Source organism: Adiantum capillus-veneris, chromosome 15, assembly GCF_014529385.1.
Source record: "Adiantum capillus-veneris isolate H3 chromosome 15, ASM1452938v2, whole genome shotgun sequence".
In the NCBI taxonomy this organism is placed as follows: Eukaryota; Viridiplantae; Streptophyta; class Polypodiopsida; order Polypodiales; family Pteridaceae; genus Adiantum; species Adiantum capillus-veneris.
In genome coordinates, this window is record NC_140945.1 from 60,121,985 (window position 1) to 60,136,287 (window position 14,303).

The following is a 14,303-nucleotide window of genomic DNA, read 5'->3' on the forward strand; positions in this document are numbered from 1 at the left end:
TGGCTTTTGAGGGAATCCAGCCACCACCCCAACGTTGTGCACCCGTTTTATGCTTTCCCCCTCCATAACATCATCATCATCAACCACACCAACCCTTTTTCTCATCCCCAAAGGAGCTTTTCTAAGAGGCATGTTCACACACACACACACACACACACACACACACACACACAAAATACATGCACATGCATACGCGCCCACCACATGGTGACTGGTCTACACATAAGCATTCTCTCAAGTTGTCAGCTTCCAAGCCCCCTAGTTTATGGCGCTGTTAGGGAGTTTATATATATGTGGATTGTCAAGTAAGCTCTACCACATGTTAAGTCCCTTTTGTGGACTCCAGTCTCACTCTTTGCATAAGGGGAGTGTGAGCATGACATGGGTGAATATTTTTTGTTTATAGTGCATGAAGAGCATGATAGCCTAGAAAATACTCACAAACAGCAAGACATTGAATTTTGAGATGCATTTATGTTTGAAAATCCCAAGCCAAGAAACAGGGGGTGTGAGACCTACTTGCACCCGCACCCCCACCATTTTCCAACATTTGATATTCACAAATGCATGTCAAAAATGGGTCTTTATACATTGCACTAAGAGGCCCTAGGAGCACTCTTCTTTGCTCACATACAAAAAACTTTGGCTATTCATTGAAGGTTACCATATGGTGGCAGGTGAGTGTACAATATGGGGGGGGGTTTGTAAGGGAAAAAAGGATAGATTTTACAATATGGGGGGGTTTGTAAGGGAAAAAAGGATAGATTTTACAAAGGATCTCTCCCACATTCTTAAAAATGTGCATTGGATCGAGCAGATGATTAATAAGTAGATCACTCCAGTACGGCAGGCCGCAATTAGCGATGATGCAGATTTGTATATAAGTTAAGGTTTCATGATACTAACCTGAACACTCACCAAAACCTGGCCAGTCGTGCAGGGTCCACATAAGAATGCCTTGCACATGGGCATGTCGCCGTCCAATCGGTTGGGACATGTCAACCACATCAATCCCTGACCACAATATTTGAAGCTCTTCTATAAGTGGTGCCAGATAGACGTCCATGTTCTTTGCTTTGTACTTTCCTGGGACAATGAGTGACAGTAATAGATGGCCTTTCTTGATAGCCAGCCATGGAGGAAGATGATAATTCACCAAGAAAATAGTCCATGTGCTCCATGATGAACTGCGTAATCCAAATGGGTTTACTCCATCCATTGCTAACCCAAAATGGAGTGAACGAGGCTCCTCCGCAAATGTACGCCATTGTTCTTCTATGTGCTTCCATGCACGAGAGTCAGCAGGCACGCGCATCACATCATCCGTGGATCTAGTGTTGGTATGCCACGTCATCAAAGATGCTATAGACTTGCTCCTAAACATGCTCTTTATTCTTGGAATGATAGGAAAGTGTCTAAGAACCTTTGCAGGGACAGATTTTCCTTGTGTGTCCTCTCTATATCTGTTTGATCCACCTTGGGACACTGTACTAGATATGCGTACTCATTTCGAAAGAGTATACAATCCTTAGGACATGCATGGATTTTATGATAATCCATGCCCAAGTTGGTAAGAATCTTCTTGGCAGCAGGTTGGGAGGGAGGCATGTGATTGCCTTCCGGCAAAATTTGCTCGTTTAGCAACCTGTCAATACATCACCACATCAAAAGCCATGATTATTGGTTTTTTGTGTCCATACTAAGCATATAGTACATTTATCTGAAAAGCTCTGTGACACTCCTGTCAAACCATCCATAAATAGACTGTAGATTAAGCAGTGCCAAATATGTATGAAGAACTGAAATGTTTGCACCATTGTAAAGCGGCGTTCGTGCAAGTCCCCGCATCATCTCACCTTCTGGCTCAACGTCACTCTCATGTCGTCGATGTGGACGTGATGACTGAGGTTGATCGACATTGTTTCCTTGGATGGTTTCTCCACCTTGGTTTTCAATAACCGGATCCATGTCAAAAAACGCATCCAACATTTGATCCATCTCAGCTTCTTGGAATGTGACATTCTCTGTTGGTGGGGTAGATTCCGATAGATAAGGCGATTTCATTAAACGCAGGTGATGTCTCCTTATTACTACTAATGAATGCTTTGCGCGAAAAAATAGTGTTTGTTACCATAAGGATGACCAGACATGGAAGGCGCTTAAGAGCAAAAATTTGAAACAACAAAAAATTGGTGGATTTTTGTTTATGATCATGAATTGCTAATAGAGCCTTTTCCATAAGAACACATGAGATATTTATCTCTGGTCTTCAAGATTAAGCCAAGGGTTTTACTTTTTTGGAGATGCCCAACATTGAGCGAACTAAGCCATTTCTCAGACTTCTGCATCAAAATCTCCATGCACATGCACAAGAAGAACATATGTGTAGGTAGCCATAGGGTTAGAACAAAGGTTCCAATGTGAGACGGAAACTAGGAGGAGAGCTAGTAAGAAAGGGGCCATATATAGGTTAAGTCTATATATAAGGAGGTTGGGTGGTGCTTTCCTAGTTTCTACGAGCTCCGTTCTCATGGAAGGCTCAAGGGAGCTATTCAGAGAATATAGACTATGGTGATGGCCTAGTTGCAAGCATGACGAATAGACATAGAGCACTTATGAGAGCCACTTTTTTACCTTAAAAATGTTATTACCCATTCTAATACAAATCGTCCCTTTGCATTAGGAAAAGGGATCATTAAGTAGAATTGTTTTTTTTTGTCTCTGCAAAACTTGATGTTGTCCTCTTAAACATAACCATTGTGCTTTGTCTTATTGGATGCCTTAGTGATAACTATTATTTGCAATCATTTCTTAAGCGCAATTTGTGTACGTCATGCAACTCATTCTCTCAAAGATCACAACTATGGACAACAAATATGCAAAGCAATTGTTTCAACTTCACAAAAACACCAAAGGCAAGAAAGTACCTAGCTAAGGTGCCCTCACATGGGAAGGGGTATTTTGGAAATACATGTATTTGGGAGTACCCAATAGCATGCATTGTTGCTTGTTTGCTTTAACATGGGGTATCTTCAATGAGCCAAATAGCTCTTTGATTCATCTTTGGAACATTCTTCAACTTCCGTCATTGTACTTGGCGTTTAAAGTTTCTTTGTTGTTCAACTTGCATTCTTTTAGGCGCCATGTATGAATACTGTTGGGATCAAATAAATTAAAAAACCTATATATAGATCAACATTTTGAGATTTTGTTGGCTCATTTAGGTAAAAGCTTCATAGTAATAAGAGTACCAACATTCTTTCAAGATTTAAGAGTGTCCTCAAAGAAAATACCAACTCCATCTATGTGTTTTAAGAACATATTTGGACGGATCAGCCCTTGTTATAACAAGTAGAACGAAGCATGCATGCGCTTTGGACTTCAATATCCCAATCAAAGAAGGGGGAGGACGTGGTGGTGATGTTGAAACACAATCAAAACATCATGTAAAAAACAAAGCTTGAAAACTTGTAATAACTTACAAATCAACATGCCCCGACGCATATATATGATGTAATAGTAAAACTAATTAGTAGCACAAATTGATGCAAATTTTCCACTCAATCACCATCCTTCATAGTATATTACAAGTTTGTATATTAAAGCAAAATGATCTCTACATGATTCCTAGCATCTATCATATATACATGTCCTTTTTAACAAATACAATTTCTACTAAAAGTATGGCAATACACTGAAGTATCATGCCATACTAGTGTAATAAATTGGTATCTGAGTAAACCAAGCATCTTTCATATATTTAACTAGGTAATCACCTTAAAGCAATTGATTGTATTGATGTGAGGAACTATATTGAAGAAAACCTTATACAATCAAAAGCTTCAATGCTGCAATAAAAACCTCCTTCAATACTTTGTTCTTATCAAATTGGCTTGGATTCTCTCTTGCCTAAATGGGGCTTTGCTAAATGTATGAAAGTACACCTTATGTCTCCATAAAAGAAAAGACAAAACCCAACACATTAAAAAGACATCCTTTCTAGTAGAAAGCAATGTGCTAGAAAGGAGACCTTTCCAATGCTAAAGTCTCTAAACTTTTCACCACCTTTTATTTTCTATTTCATAGGTATATTTGAGGTGGTGACTATTGATCCTTTAATCATAGTTACAACCAACAACTGAATAAGTTAACCAAGATAACAACTTACACATTTGAATAGGTCTTGAGAAAATACCTTTTGTCATGACCAAACTTTTACTAATAAGCACTTTTGACTCAAATGCAAGAATAGATGCATTTTATCCCTTGACCTTGCACTAGAATGAATCTTAGTATTGTTCTATCTTCTACTTACAACACTAACACCATGCATGAATTAGATACAAAGGCCATCTACAATAACTAGAGCCCCTTTACCATGTATGCATTGAAATACAATGCTCTAAACCTAAAAAGGTCCGGGCCGGGAGATATAAAGGTCTTTTACAACCAAACACCCCCCATACCACAACCTACATAGTACAACATGTCTTGAAATTTTTGAATTTTTGGTCTCTTACTCATATTTATTATGGAAGGATAAGTTACAATTGACACAAGGACCATGAAGAATATATGAAGAATCGTGAGATGTATGTATGCTGAGTTATAAAATATCTCCAACAAGATGTATAACCATGTAAGTAAGTATCACATTCTTGATGAGTGCTTGACCTACAAAACATCTCTTCTAGGAGAATTTTCTTTGATGCTTACTTTCTTAAAAATTACTACAATTGAATATATCAAACAAATGTGTTGTGTGATGCAACCTCTAGAAATGGCCTTACTACACTTTCATCTTTTTAACTTTTAATAAAATACACTTGTGTTTGTCATTGTAGCAATTATGGTGCACACTTTTATTTTTGTTTTAAAGAGAGTATATTCAAGTATAATGATAATGAGCAACACTCGCTTAATTTATCATAAAATGCTATATTAATATCTAGCCTTTGGATAGCATTCATTCGTATCCGCACTAAGATTTTTGAAGTAAACAATGATGTTTTATACAACTAATATTCGACCAATTAGCAATATTTTCAACACTCACATACATATTTCTCATGCTACTCAAGGTTTAAGGAGGAACTTGAGGTTTACAAGCTTGAAGCTGACAAGAGCATCATGCAAAACTCCATTCTTCACCTTTTCAAGGTTTGTGAACAACATAGGATTGTAGATCACTATCAATTGAAAGAATCTCAATTGTAGTTAATATCATTTTTTGATGGATGCACCACTTTAACATTTTGACCACAACATGATTTGTTTGATTCAAATATAGAATGTGGTTCTTATTGATGTGTATACCAAATTGTGTTCAAGAAAAGCCCATATTCACATATAGGGAAAAGTGCAATATATACTCATGACAGTCATCCATGAGACAATATTTTAGTAAAGATGGCCACTAAACAAGTACTCACTAGTGGCCTGAATCTTTAGAGTACTTCTCCACGATAAGCCTCTCCTATCATGAAGCAAAAAGTATGCAAGAATCCCCAATACAATTGACCAAGACTGACCATTCCCAAAAACCATTGCAAGCACAATGGCTTTCTATCAATGTTGCAAAGATAAGGAACTAGATTTTTCTAGAGTTCCCAATCAAGACTACCAAATAACCATTATAGTGTCAACTTTTTTTGGTGCAATTAAGTGAAGGAAAAGAAGAAGAAACAAGAGGGGAGAAAGGGCATACTACATAACTTTTTGCAAGTACAACACTAAGGTATTGTCTAAGTCCCATAAAATCTAAGATTGTTACACCTACTACGCCTTGTAGGCAATTCAACATGTATGGGATCCCCTACAAATCCTTGGAGGCAACTCAAATTGTAATGATAAGCATCAGCTCACCATATCTAGCGAAGAAAAAAGTTTCCTTTATAGTGAGGGGAGGCTTATCATTACCGAAAGGTAAAGCACTGTGATACAAAGAAAATATCTTGCAAACCACATTCCCCCAAGGCATGCAAAAGTATAACAAAAGAAGATTCTTCGACCTTCCTCACTAGATAAACATGATGATGATTCCGTTATAACACTTGCTAATTCTTGCATATCATGAGCATACATAGACTAGAGCAAAAGTGTGACCCCCAAATATGCATCTTAATTGGGCCTAGAAGTTTCCTAGATGGCTTGCGTGTATGCCTCGACCATCCTTGCCTCTGCTCCCACAAGACTCAAGTGGATCAACAATGTTAGCAAAATGTTTACAATAAGATCAACGTACATCAGTATCACGAATCATAAAAGGAATGAAGCTAAGGCATGAATTGGTGCACTCCAAAAAAATCGGTGAATCCTAAGCACAATCTTTGTGAAGAAATTATAGGTTGTGCAAGGTGACTTAGTGCTTTAAAGGCATAACATGCACAATGAAAACCCTCATCACCATAGCACTAACTAATTTCTTTGGGAAACCCTTATTACCATAGCACTAATTGTTTTCTTTAATTTATCTATAGAGACAATTTACTACCTATAAAAATTCAATCACCAATACATCATCATCATTATCTCTCTCTCTCTCTCTCTGTCTCTCACACACACACACACACACACACATTCACCATGATGTAACTCTCTAGTCTCATACGTCAATATAACCTTTAGAAGACGTTAATTCATTTCTCTCTCTCTCTCTCTCTCCCCCCTTCTCCTCACATTCACCATGATGTAACTCTTTAGTATCATAGGTCAATATGGCCTTTACAAGACATTAATTCATCTCTCTCTCTCTCTCTCTCTCTCTCTCTCTCCCCCCCCACACACACACACACACACACACACACACACACACACACACACACACACACGATGCTGTAGCAATTGACCCTTCAAGGTCATGACATACAAGACGACAACATAGATAAACAATGTTACCTTAATCAATCCCCTCCTAATTGGTCCTTGTTATTAACTGAGATTTACATTAACTATCGAAGTGTTAGCACCGTCCATCTAAATTTATTATTGTTTTCATTTCTTCTTCTTTTTTTCGTTTTGGTGTGTGTGTTTTTTGGGGGGGGGCGGGGGGGGGGGGAGGGCGCATGACTAGATCTTTTCCAAGCTTTTAAGCTTAGTACTATCAAGATCATGACAAGACCTTATAATTTTTTTGGCTGTTCAATATAATTCACTCACAATTGTGAGTTTTGCCAAAAAAAAAAAAAAAAAAGCTTGGTACTATCTCATCTAACAAGCTTCTTACACTTGGCAAATAAAAGACCAAACATCCTCCCTTGCCCGAGTTGAATATTTCCATATCAACAAAGAAGAGGAGAGAGGCAAGCGTGCACTCACACCCATTCGACCTACTCAACCCACTCCAACTTGTCAACTTGCATCTAACCGTGGCGTTCATGAGGCTTTGTTGAGTGAACCCCAACACATTAGAGCAACTAGTGTGAAAGTTAGCTAAATGAGGTGAGAGAACACCTAGTTGTCAATCAAACTACCCCTTAACTCCTCCACTAAAGCTCGCTCAATGTGAATCAAAAGAGAGGGCACTCAACAAACACCTCTACTAACAAAGGATGTCATCCTTCTCCATTGCTGAGAGAGAGAGAGCAGCTCTCTCTCTCTCACACACACACACACACTCACACACAAGTTTGAGTTTCACACTTATGGCTAGGGATCTCTCTCTCTCTCTCTCTCTATGTGTGTGTGTCTTTCTCTAAGCAACTCAAGCGTGCGCTCCATGTGTGTGTGTGTGTGTGTGAGAGAGAGAGAGAGAGAGAGAGAGAGAGAGAGACACACACACACACACCACGTGTGACAACCCACTTCTAAACTTGCTTCATTCCCATTGGCTTTGCATTGTTTAGGCTCATATGGGCCGATAAGATAAAAAAGAAGACTAAAATAGTCTCCTTCTTGGGCACCCAACTAGGCTTAAAAAAATTGAAATGCTCAATGGGATGCTCACTTTTATACCTCCCACCTCCATTAAGCCCATCATTATCCGCATAACCCCCTCCATGGACCTACAATTAAGCCCACTTCAATTCCCTGTATAGAAGGAGACTCCAAAGGGTCTCACATTTTCTGGCAATAAACTTTGAAAGGGTAACAATGGACGCGATATAAAACAATGTCTATATTCTTGCACTAGCTGGATTGTATAGAGATAGTTGGGCTTGCCATCCTTGGGGCTCTCTCTCTCTCTCTCTCTCTCTCTCTCTCTTGTCGGGGGATTACCAATTAAAAACCCCGTCGCAGCGTTCTCTGCGGGCTGTATAAATGGATCATTACCGGCTTTCAGAATAAGCACTACCCTCGCACTCACCACCCTATAATCTGAGCAATCAGGTCCTCTCTCTCTCTCTCTCTCTCTCTCTCTCTCTCTCTCTGTGCTTACATCCTTCATTCGTGCCCGCGCGTTACTAGCATGCAAGGTCGCTCCCACAGAGCTAGTAGGAGCCACTGAGGCCACCCTTGGCGAATGTAAGTTTTCCCTGAACTTTTACTTTCACTAGGAGCAAGTCCTTTCAAGAATCGCTATGCAAGCTTGAGTGTTGTCTAAATCAGTAGCAGATACTACCTCTAGGTGAACAGGGTAACGAGAGAGAGAGAGGGAGAGAGAGGGAGGGACGGCGTGTGTGTGCAAGAAGAACCCACTACGTAAACTTGAGCCCTCTGCTCGCGCGCGCGCGTGTGTGTGTGTGTGTGTGTGAGAGAGAGAGAGAGAGAGAGAGAGAGAGAGAGTAACCCACCACGTAAACTCAAGCTCCGTGCTCGCGCGCGTGTGTGTGTGTGTGTGTGAGCACACTACGTAAATTTGAGCTCTCGCGCCCGTTGTGGTGTTGTGTTTGCTTGTGTGTGTAAGAGAGAGAATAACCCACGACGTTCTCTGCGTTTGTGTGTGTGTGTTTGTGTTGCGCTTGTGCCACTACGTAAAGTCGAGTTCTCTGCTCTAGCAAGTAAGCCTTCACGCAGAGGCAGGAAAACGCACACAACACGCCTTCCTTCTTTACCGAAAGAAAACGCACAAAATGTTGGGCGCTCCGTTAAGCTTTTTTGAGGCGTAAACAATACTCGCCCTCAATCCAGGGCTTTTGCGTTCACACCATCGCCCGCCCATTAAACAGGAGGAATTTTGGGCAGCGTTCCGCCCTGCTTCACCAACAATGCCATCATCATCTGCATCTGCATCCGCCCTGCTTCTGCAGGCACTCATCAGCCCTTCCCTGCTGCCTCTGCAGGTTCCCCTGTTTCCAAGATTGTCCCTGCATTCATCTGCCAATTTTGCTCTGTTTTCTTGATTGCTTGATCTGCGATTTTGCTTTTTTTCCTTCATAAGGTTCTTAGCCATAGCCTTTGGCCATGTGATGATTCTCTACTCCAGGTTGAAGGAACAGGGGAAAGCAAATACCCAAAGAGCCTCCTAGAGCAACCGGCCGACACCAGCAGAGGTATGCACATCTCTTGCATTAGTTTGATGTTAAATCTGCCTTTAATGAACAGCAGCTCTTAAATGAAAACAGCTGTGATTTGCATAAACTGACTTTGAAAACAAAAGATAGAGATTTGCAAGTTGGATTACTGACATAGAGAAAACCCATTTTGATCCATATAGTTGATGTTATCAACAAGAAAGAAGTCTTTAAAGAATGTCGAAAAAATCCTGACCCTTGCAAGTTAAGCTGAGAAGTAGAATTATAGTAAGTTGGTTAACAACGACCACAAATTGACAACATTGGTTGGAAACTGTCCAATGTCAAATGCTGGCCATCCCTTGGCAGCTTACTTGGAAAGAGGAGAATTCAGTTCCACTTTTACTTTGTCAAATTTAGTATTGTCTGACATCTAAACATCACATTGCAGCTACTTGGCATGCCAAAACATGCCCTAGAGGTGAAGGCAGAGACGTGTACAGATAATTTTTTGTGCCTTTGTTTAGTTTGTGGATGGGTCCCTTCGTTAAAGGGCTGCATTTACATCCTTAACATTCTGTTTTGTAATGCCTATGTGAGGCTTCACCTGTTTATCTTTAAAAATGTCGAGAGTTTTATCAGCTTGTTGCATAGGTAGACTGCAAATATCAACAAAAATACAAGAACTCTCTACCAGAAAAACGCCTCATTGGCTATGGATTAGGCAGTGGCCCTGTGGTACAAAGTTATAAAATGGTGCTTTTCCCCACCGGCATTTCGAGAAAATGTCACCATTTCACACCGTCCCTATCGGGTAGGTGCATTAATTTAGGCTTTTTCCTTTCCATCGCAGGGCTATGTTTTTTTATCGTGGATTCCGTGACAGGTAAGCGGGTACTATGAACCCTCTGCCCCATGCTTCTGCCCACAGGTTAGATGCCCGGCTCACCACTCACTTGTTGAAGCATAGTGCAATTTAGGCCCAAGCCTCATGGATTCCTAAAGGGCTCGCTTTTTGAAACTGTGTCTTTGCATGGTCACACGTGCACTTAGTTATTTGTCTCATATGCAAATATGCAAGTCTTCTTGTAAATATGCCGATTTTGGCTTAGTTGCATTAATGATATATCACTGATAACTGATGCAGGCGTGACCACATCCTTAGTCATTTGCTCACATCCTATTGTTGTTTGCAGCATGTCCAACATTTTTGTGGGTGAACTCTGAGAGCTTCTTCTAGGCCTCTCGGCAGGAAAGCTCTACTACAGCATCGTTTATAAAAATGGCCAAGGCAATTGAGAAGTGCATAAATCGGACACACGGGCAAGAGAAATGTGTTCGCGAGAGTCACATATCTGATGGAGCAGAGCTCTTGAACACCAAGCTACTGCTACAACCCACTGAATATACCGTGGAGGTGGGCGAGTGTGAACAATTGGAGCTTTTAAAGCTCAAAGTTAATGCACCAACGTCAGCAATTAGTATCAGTAAGCTATAAATTCCAATCTCAAATTTCAACCCATTCCTTGTTTATAAAATCAACTCTGATGGCACCTACAATATCACATTTCAGCTCCTGCTTTCCACATCACCCAAGTTGAGAACAACTTTCCCATGCAAAATATCAAGAGAAAGAAAACCCAGCAAGCCAGCTCTATCGTACACTGTAAGTTTTCTCAACATATCATAGTTTTCATTTATTTTGTGTTGCTCTCATATGATTGCTAGTACCCAGCTCTTGCTATGAAACAATAATGCAGTCAAAATGATTTCAGTTGCCAGTGAAAGTGGTACAATGCTCCTTCAAATGCAAGGCAAAAAAGATCGTTTGAAGCATTTAATCAGGGACACTCTCTTGAAAAGCTGTAAGTGTTAACAAACATAAAGTAGAAGTAGGTGTGCATGTAGCTAACAAAGAACATAGACAATCCCCATCGTTAAAAAGTATTTTGGGGTTTTCTACCTTACTAAATGGGTCATTGGTGCAGTTGGCCGCTTGATAGGTTTATGTGAAGGAAGACAAAGGGCAAAGATAATCAGAGTGCTAAATGGGGTGGTTAAGTTTAAGAAAGGTATCTAATTGTACAGTTTTTCATAGCACAAATATTGCTCTGTTTTCGACGCTCACAGTCTCCTACTTGATCTACTCTAGATGCTATCCCAAGCAAAAGGGTTTTACAGGAAAGAGATGCTAACAGACTTCTTGCTGAGGTACACCTTATGGAAAGATGTGAGTGCCCTCTCTGCTAATCTTTCAACAGCTTGTGTTTGGTGCTACCTTCTAATTAAGCTGATAAATTTAGCTCTTCCTTGTTTTCCCACGTTAACAGTTTGCAGCGAAAGTGACAAAATTCTGTTACCTGGCATGGTTGAGGCCATCAATCATAGTGTTGTCAAGTATTGGCTCCGCAGATACAGCTTGTTCTCTCGGTTTGACGAAGGAATAAAGATTGATGAAGAGGGCTTGTTTTCTGTCACACCAGAAGAGATAGCAAAACATCAAGCCGCTCATTGTGGTAGTTCCGGCATTGTTATCGATGCGTTTACGGGTGTTGGCGGCAATGCTATCCAATTTGCTTGCATGTGAGTGAACCTGTTGAAACAAATTCCTTTATCATAACAAATTTATTAAAAGAAACTGTCTCTATATATTAGTAAGTAGAAAGGAATATTCTCATGACAAGCATTCAAAAACCATAAACAACACATTGTAAAAAGCATAATTGATGGCATACCTGTCCCTTTCCGCTGAGGATGTGATAATTCACTAACATGGACCACCTTTTACATATTTCCAGGAACTTCAATGTGATTGCAATTGACATAGATCCAAAGAGAATAGAGTATGCTCGGCACAATGCAGAAGTATACGGCGTTGCCCACAAAATAGACTTCATAGTAGGAGACTTCTTTCAATTAGCACCAACCCTAAAGGTAATTTCTCTTCAAACTCTGCACCATGTATTGTATTGGGCATACAAATTGTTGAAAGCCTAGAAGGGGAATATAAAATTTGCAAAACCTGAAATTTCAGTTGTCATACAGAGTCCAAAATTGCTATAAAGTCCTAATTATCAACTTCTACTTCATGTGCAGGGAGATGTTGTATTCCTATCACCACCTTGGGGAGGGCCTGAATACATTAAGGCGGACAAGTATGACATAGAAACAATGATAAGGCCTGCCAATGGGTAAGTCGATCCTACCGATCAGCCACACTCGTCTCTTGTGCATCTGTGTGCGCGCATGTGAAGGTGGAGACCATAGTACCCATCAGACACTCTCGTCCATTGAGCATCTTTCTATGTGCACATGTGAGGGTGGCATCATCTTGGTGTGCACATGCGAAGATGGAGTCCATCGTACCCATCAGCCACTCTCGTCCATTGAGCATCTTTCTATGTGCACATGTGAGGGTGGCATCATCTTGGTGTGCGCATGCGAAGATGGAGTCCATTGTACCCATCAGCCACTCTTGTCCATTGAGCATCTTTGTGTGTGCATGTGAGGGTGGCATTGAAAGGGATCTTCAATGTATGTAGTTTGGCTAGTTTAACCCCCCTGTTCAAAACCACACTAAATTAGCCATCTCTATCCAGGTTCTCCCTTTTCAAACTGGCTCTAACTGTTGCCCCTAGTGTGGCGTACTTCTTGCCTCGAACAGTGGATGTTGAGCAACTTTCCCGCTTGTCGTGGCTATCAAGTCCTCCTCTGCCTTATGAGGTAGGATACTTCTTGCACAAAGCTCAACCATGTCATGCAATTTTGTTAGCTGTTTTAAAACACACATATTACTCGGATGGACATTTGCAGATTGAGAGAAATTATGTACGCGATGAATTGAAGGCCGTTACAGCCTACTATGGTAACATAGCTAGCCGAAAGATCGAATATTGAGAATGCATGACTCTTCGTTCCCACGTCAAGAGCTGGCGGCAAGGCAAAGTTTTGAACCCAGACAATTTAAGAGACGCATAGCAGAACTACATAGTTTCTTCTCGCTGTAAAGCACCCAAAACCGGGTTTTCAATGTCCATCTATACTTACTGTACCACTATTCTTTATGCCTATAGTGTTGTGGGCTCAGTTTTGAAAAATAAAAGAGTAGACTCTCTGAAGCAACCTCTTTCCAAGCAGCTCTCTCTCTCTCTCTCTCTCTCTCTCTCTCTCTCTCTCTCTCTCATAACCTTCCTTTTTTCCAAAGAAGCTTTAACATATAACATGATTTTCCCTGGCATATTCACTTCCTACTAAGGGAAGACAATGTGGTGAAAACACTGCATTCACTTGATTATAGAAAGAAAGCATAATCGGAAACTTTAATTTACATAAACTGTCTTACATAGCTAACCTTATGCAAAATATACATGATGAGCCATCTATAATTTGCTCTTGCATACTGCAAGTATGCACATAATTAAATGAATACCAGATCTTTCCCCAATAACATTCACATTGCTGAAATATCTTGCAATATTTGTGTTTTTGTAATGAATCAGAAGTCGTAAAATGTTGCTAGCACTGTCTGTACAAGCCACTACAATTTAGAAGAATTTTGGCAAAATCTGTGGTAGCCAAATCAACAGACAAACGCAGACAACATATGACAGCTATTGAATGCTTTACAAGAACACAATTGAGTGTTTCAAGCTTGATGAGGTAAGGAAATGGAAATTGTAATGCAGAAAGTTTTCAAAAAGCTTATTTAATGGCAGTTTCATGCTTGGACTATTGAAACATGGTGTGCTACAATTCAATCATCAACCTGTAAAACTGGAATAGTATGATGTATTGCGATCGTTCGTCATGCTCGCATATGGAACTGCTTATGGGTATGGAAGTATGGAAAAAGTATGGTTCACATCACGCACCACATGTCACATAGACTTACGACAGCCTAAATTCAAGGAA

General features: G+C 40.3%; 1 protein-coding gene and 1 long non-coding RNA gene across 7 annotated transcripts; one reads left to right on the forward strand and one right to left on the reverse strand.

The window, feature by feature from the left end:
* Positions 1-520: 520 nt before the first annotated feature.
* LOC147440748 (uncharacterized) lies at positions 521-7,997 on the reverse strand. Of its 2 annotated transcripts, XR_015184286.1 has the most exons (3): positions 2,928-7,997; positions 1,857-2,024; positions 521-1,645 (listed from the first exon to the last, which is right to left on the reverse strand). It is a non-coding gene; the product is annotated as an uncharacterized LOC147440748 (long non-coding RNA). The 2 variants fall into 2 exon arrangements; XR_015184285.1 differs by having other exon boundaries at positions 1,857-7,997.
* A 199-nt stretch (positions 7,998-8,196) lies between these two features.
* Positions 8,197-13,520, forward strand: LOC147440749 (uncharacterized). 5 transcript variants are annotated; one of them, XM_086482579.1, is made up of 14 exons: positions 8,325-8,463; positions 9,365-9,431; positions 10,047-10,206; positions 10,279-10,323; positions 10,589-10,879; positions 10,966-11,058; positions 11,168-11,257; positions 11,381-11,464; positions 11,545-11,622; positions 11,723-11,975; positions 12,191-12,326; positions 12,489-12,583; positions 12,992-13,115; positions 13,206-13,520. In XM_086482579.1, exons 5-14 carry the CDS (start codon positions 10,675-10,677, stop codon positions 13,287-13,289), a joined length of 1,242 nt encoding a protein of 413 aa, XP_086338705.1. In that variant the 5' UTR covers positions 8,325-8,463; positions 9,365-9,431; positions 10,047-10,206; positions 10,279-10,323; positions 10,589-10,674; the 3' UTR covers positions 13,290-13,520. The 5 variants fall into 5 exon arrangements, with proteins under 5 accessions (XP_086338703.1, XP_086338705.1, XP_086338702.1 ...); XM_086482578.1 differs by lacking the exon at positions 8,325-8,463 and adding an exon at positions 8,722-9,221; XM_086482577.1 differs by lacking the exons at positions 10,047-10,206; positions 10,279-10,323 and having other exon boundaries at positions 8,197-8,328.
* Positions 13,521-14,303: the final 783 nt, after the last annotated feature.

What these genes read in the sequence shown, in the direction of transcription:
- LOC147440749 (XM_086482577.1), top strand. Translation starts at nt 10,675, where the DNA reads ATGGCCAAGGCAATTGAGAAGTGCATAAATCGGACACACGGGCAAGAG. An exon ending in GGTACACCTTATGGAAAGAT is followed by an intron (nt 11,623 to 11,722) that starts GTGAGTGCCCTC and finishes CCACGTTAACAG; the next exon opens with TTTGCAGCGAAAGTGACAAA. An exon ending in ATGATAAGGCCTGCCAATGG is followed by an intron (nt 12,584 to 12,991) that starts GTAAGTCGATCC and finishes ATCTCTATCCAG; the next exon opens with GTTCTCCCTTTTCAAACTGG.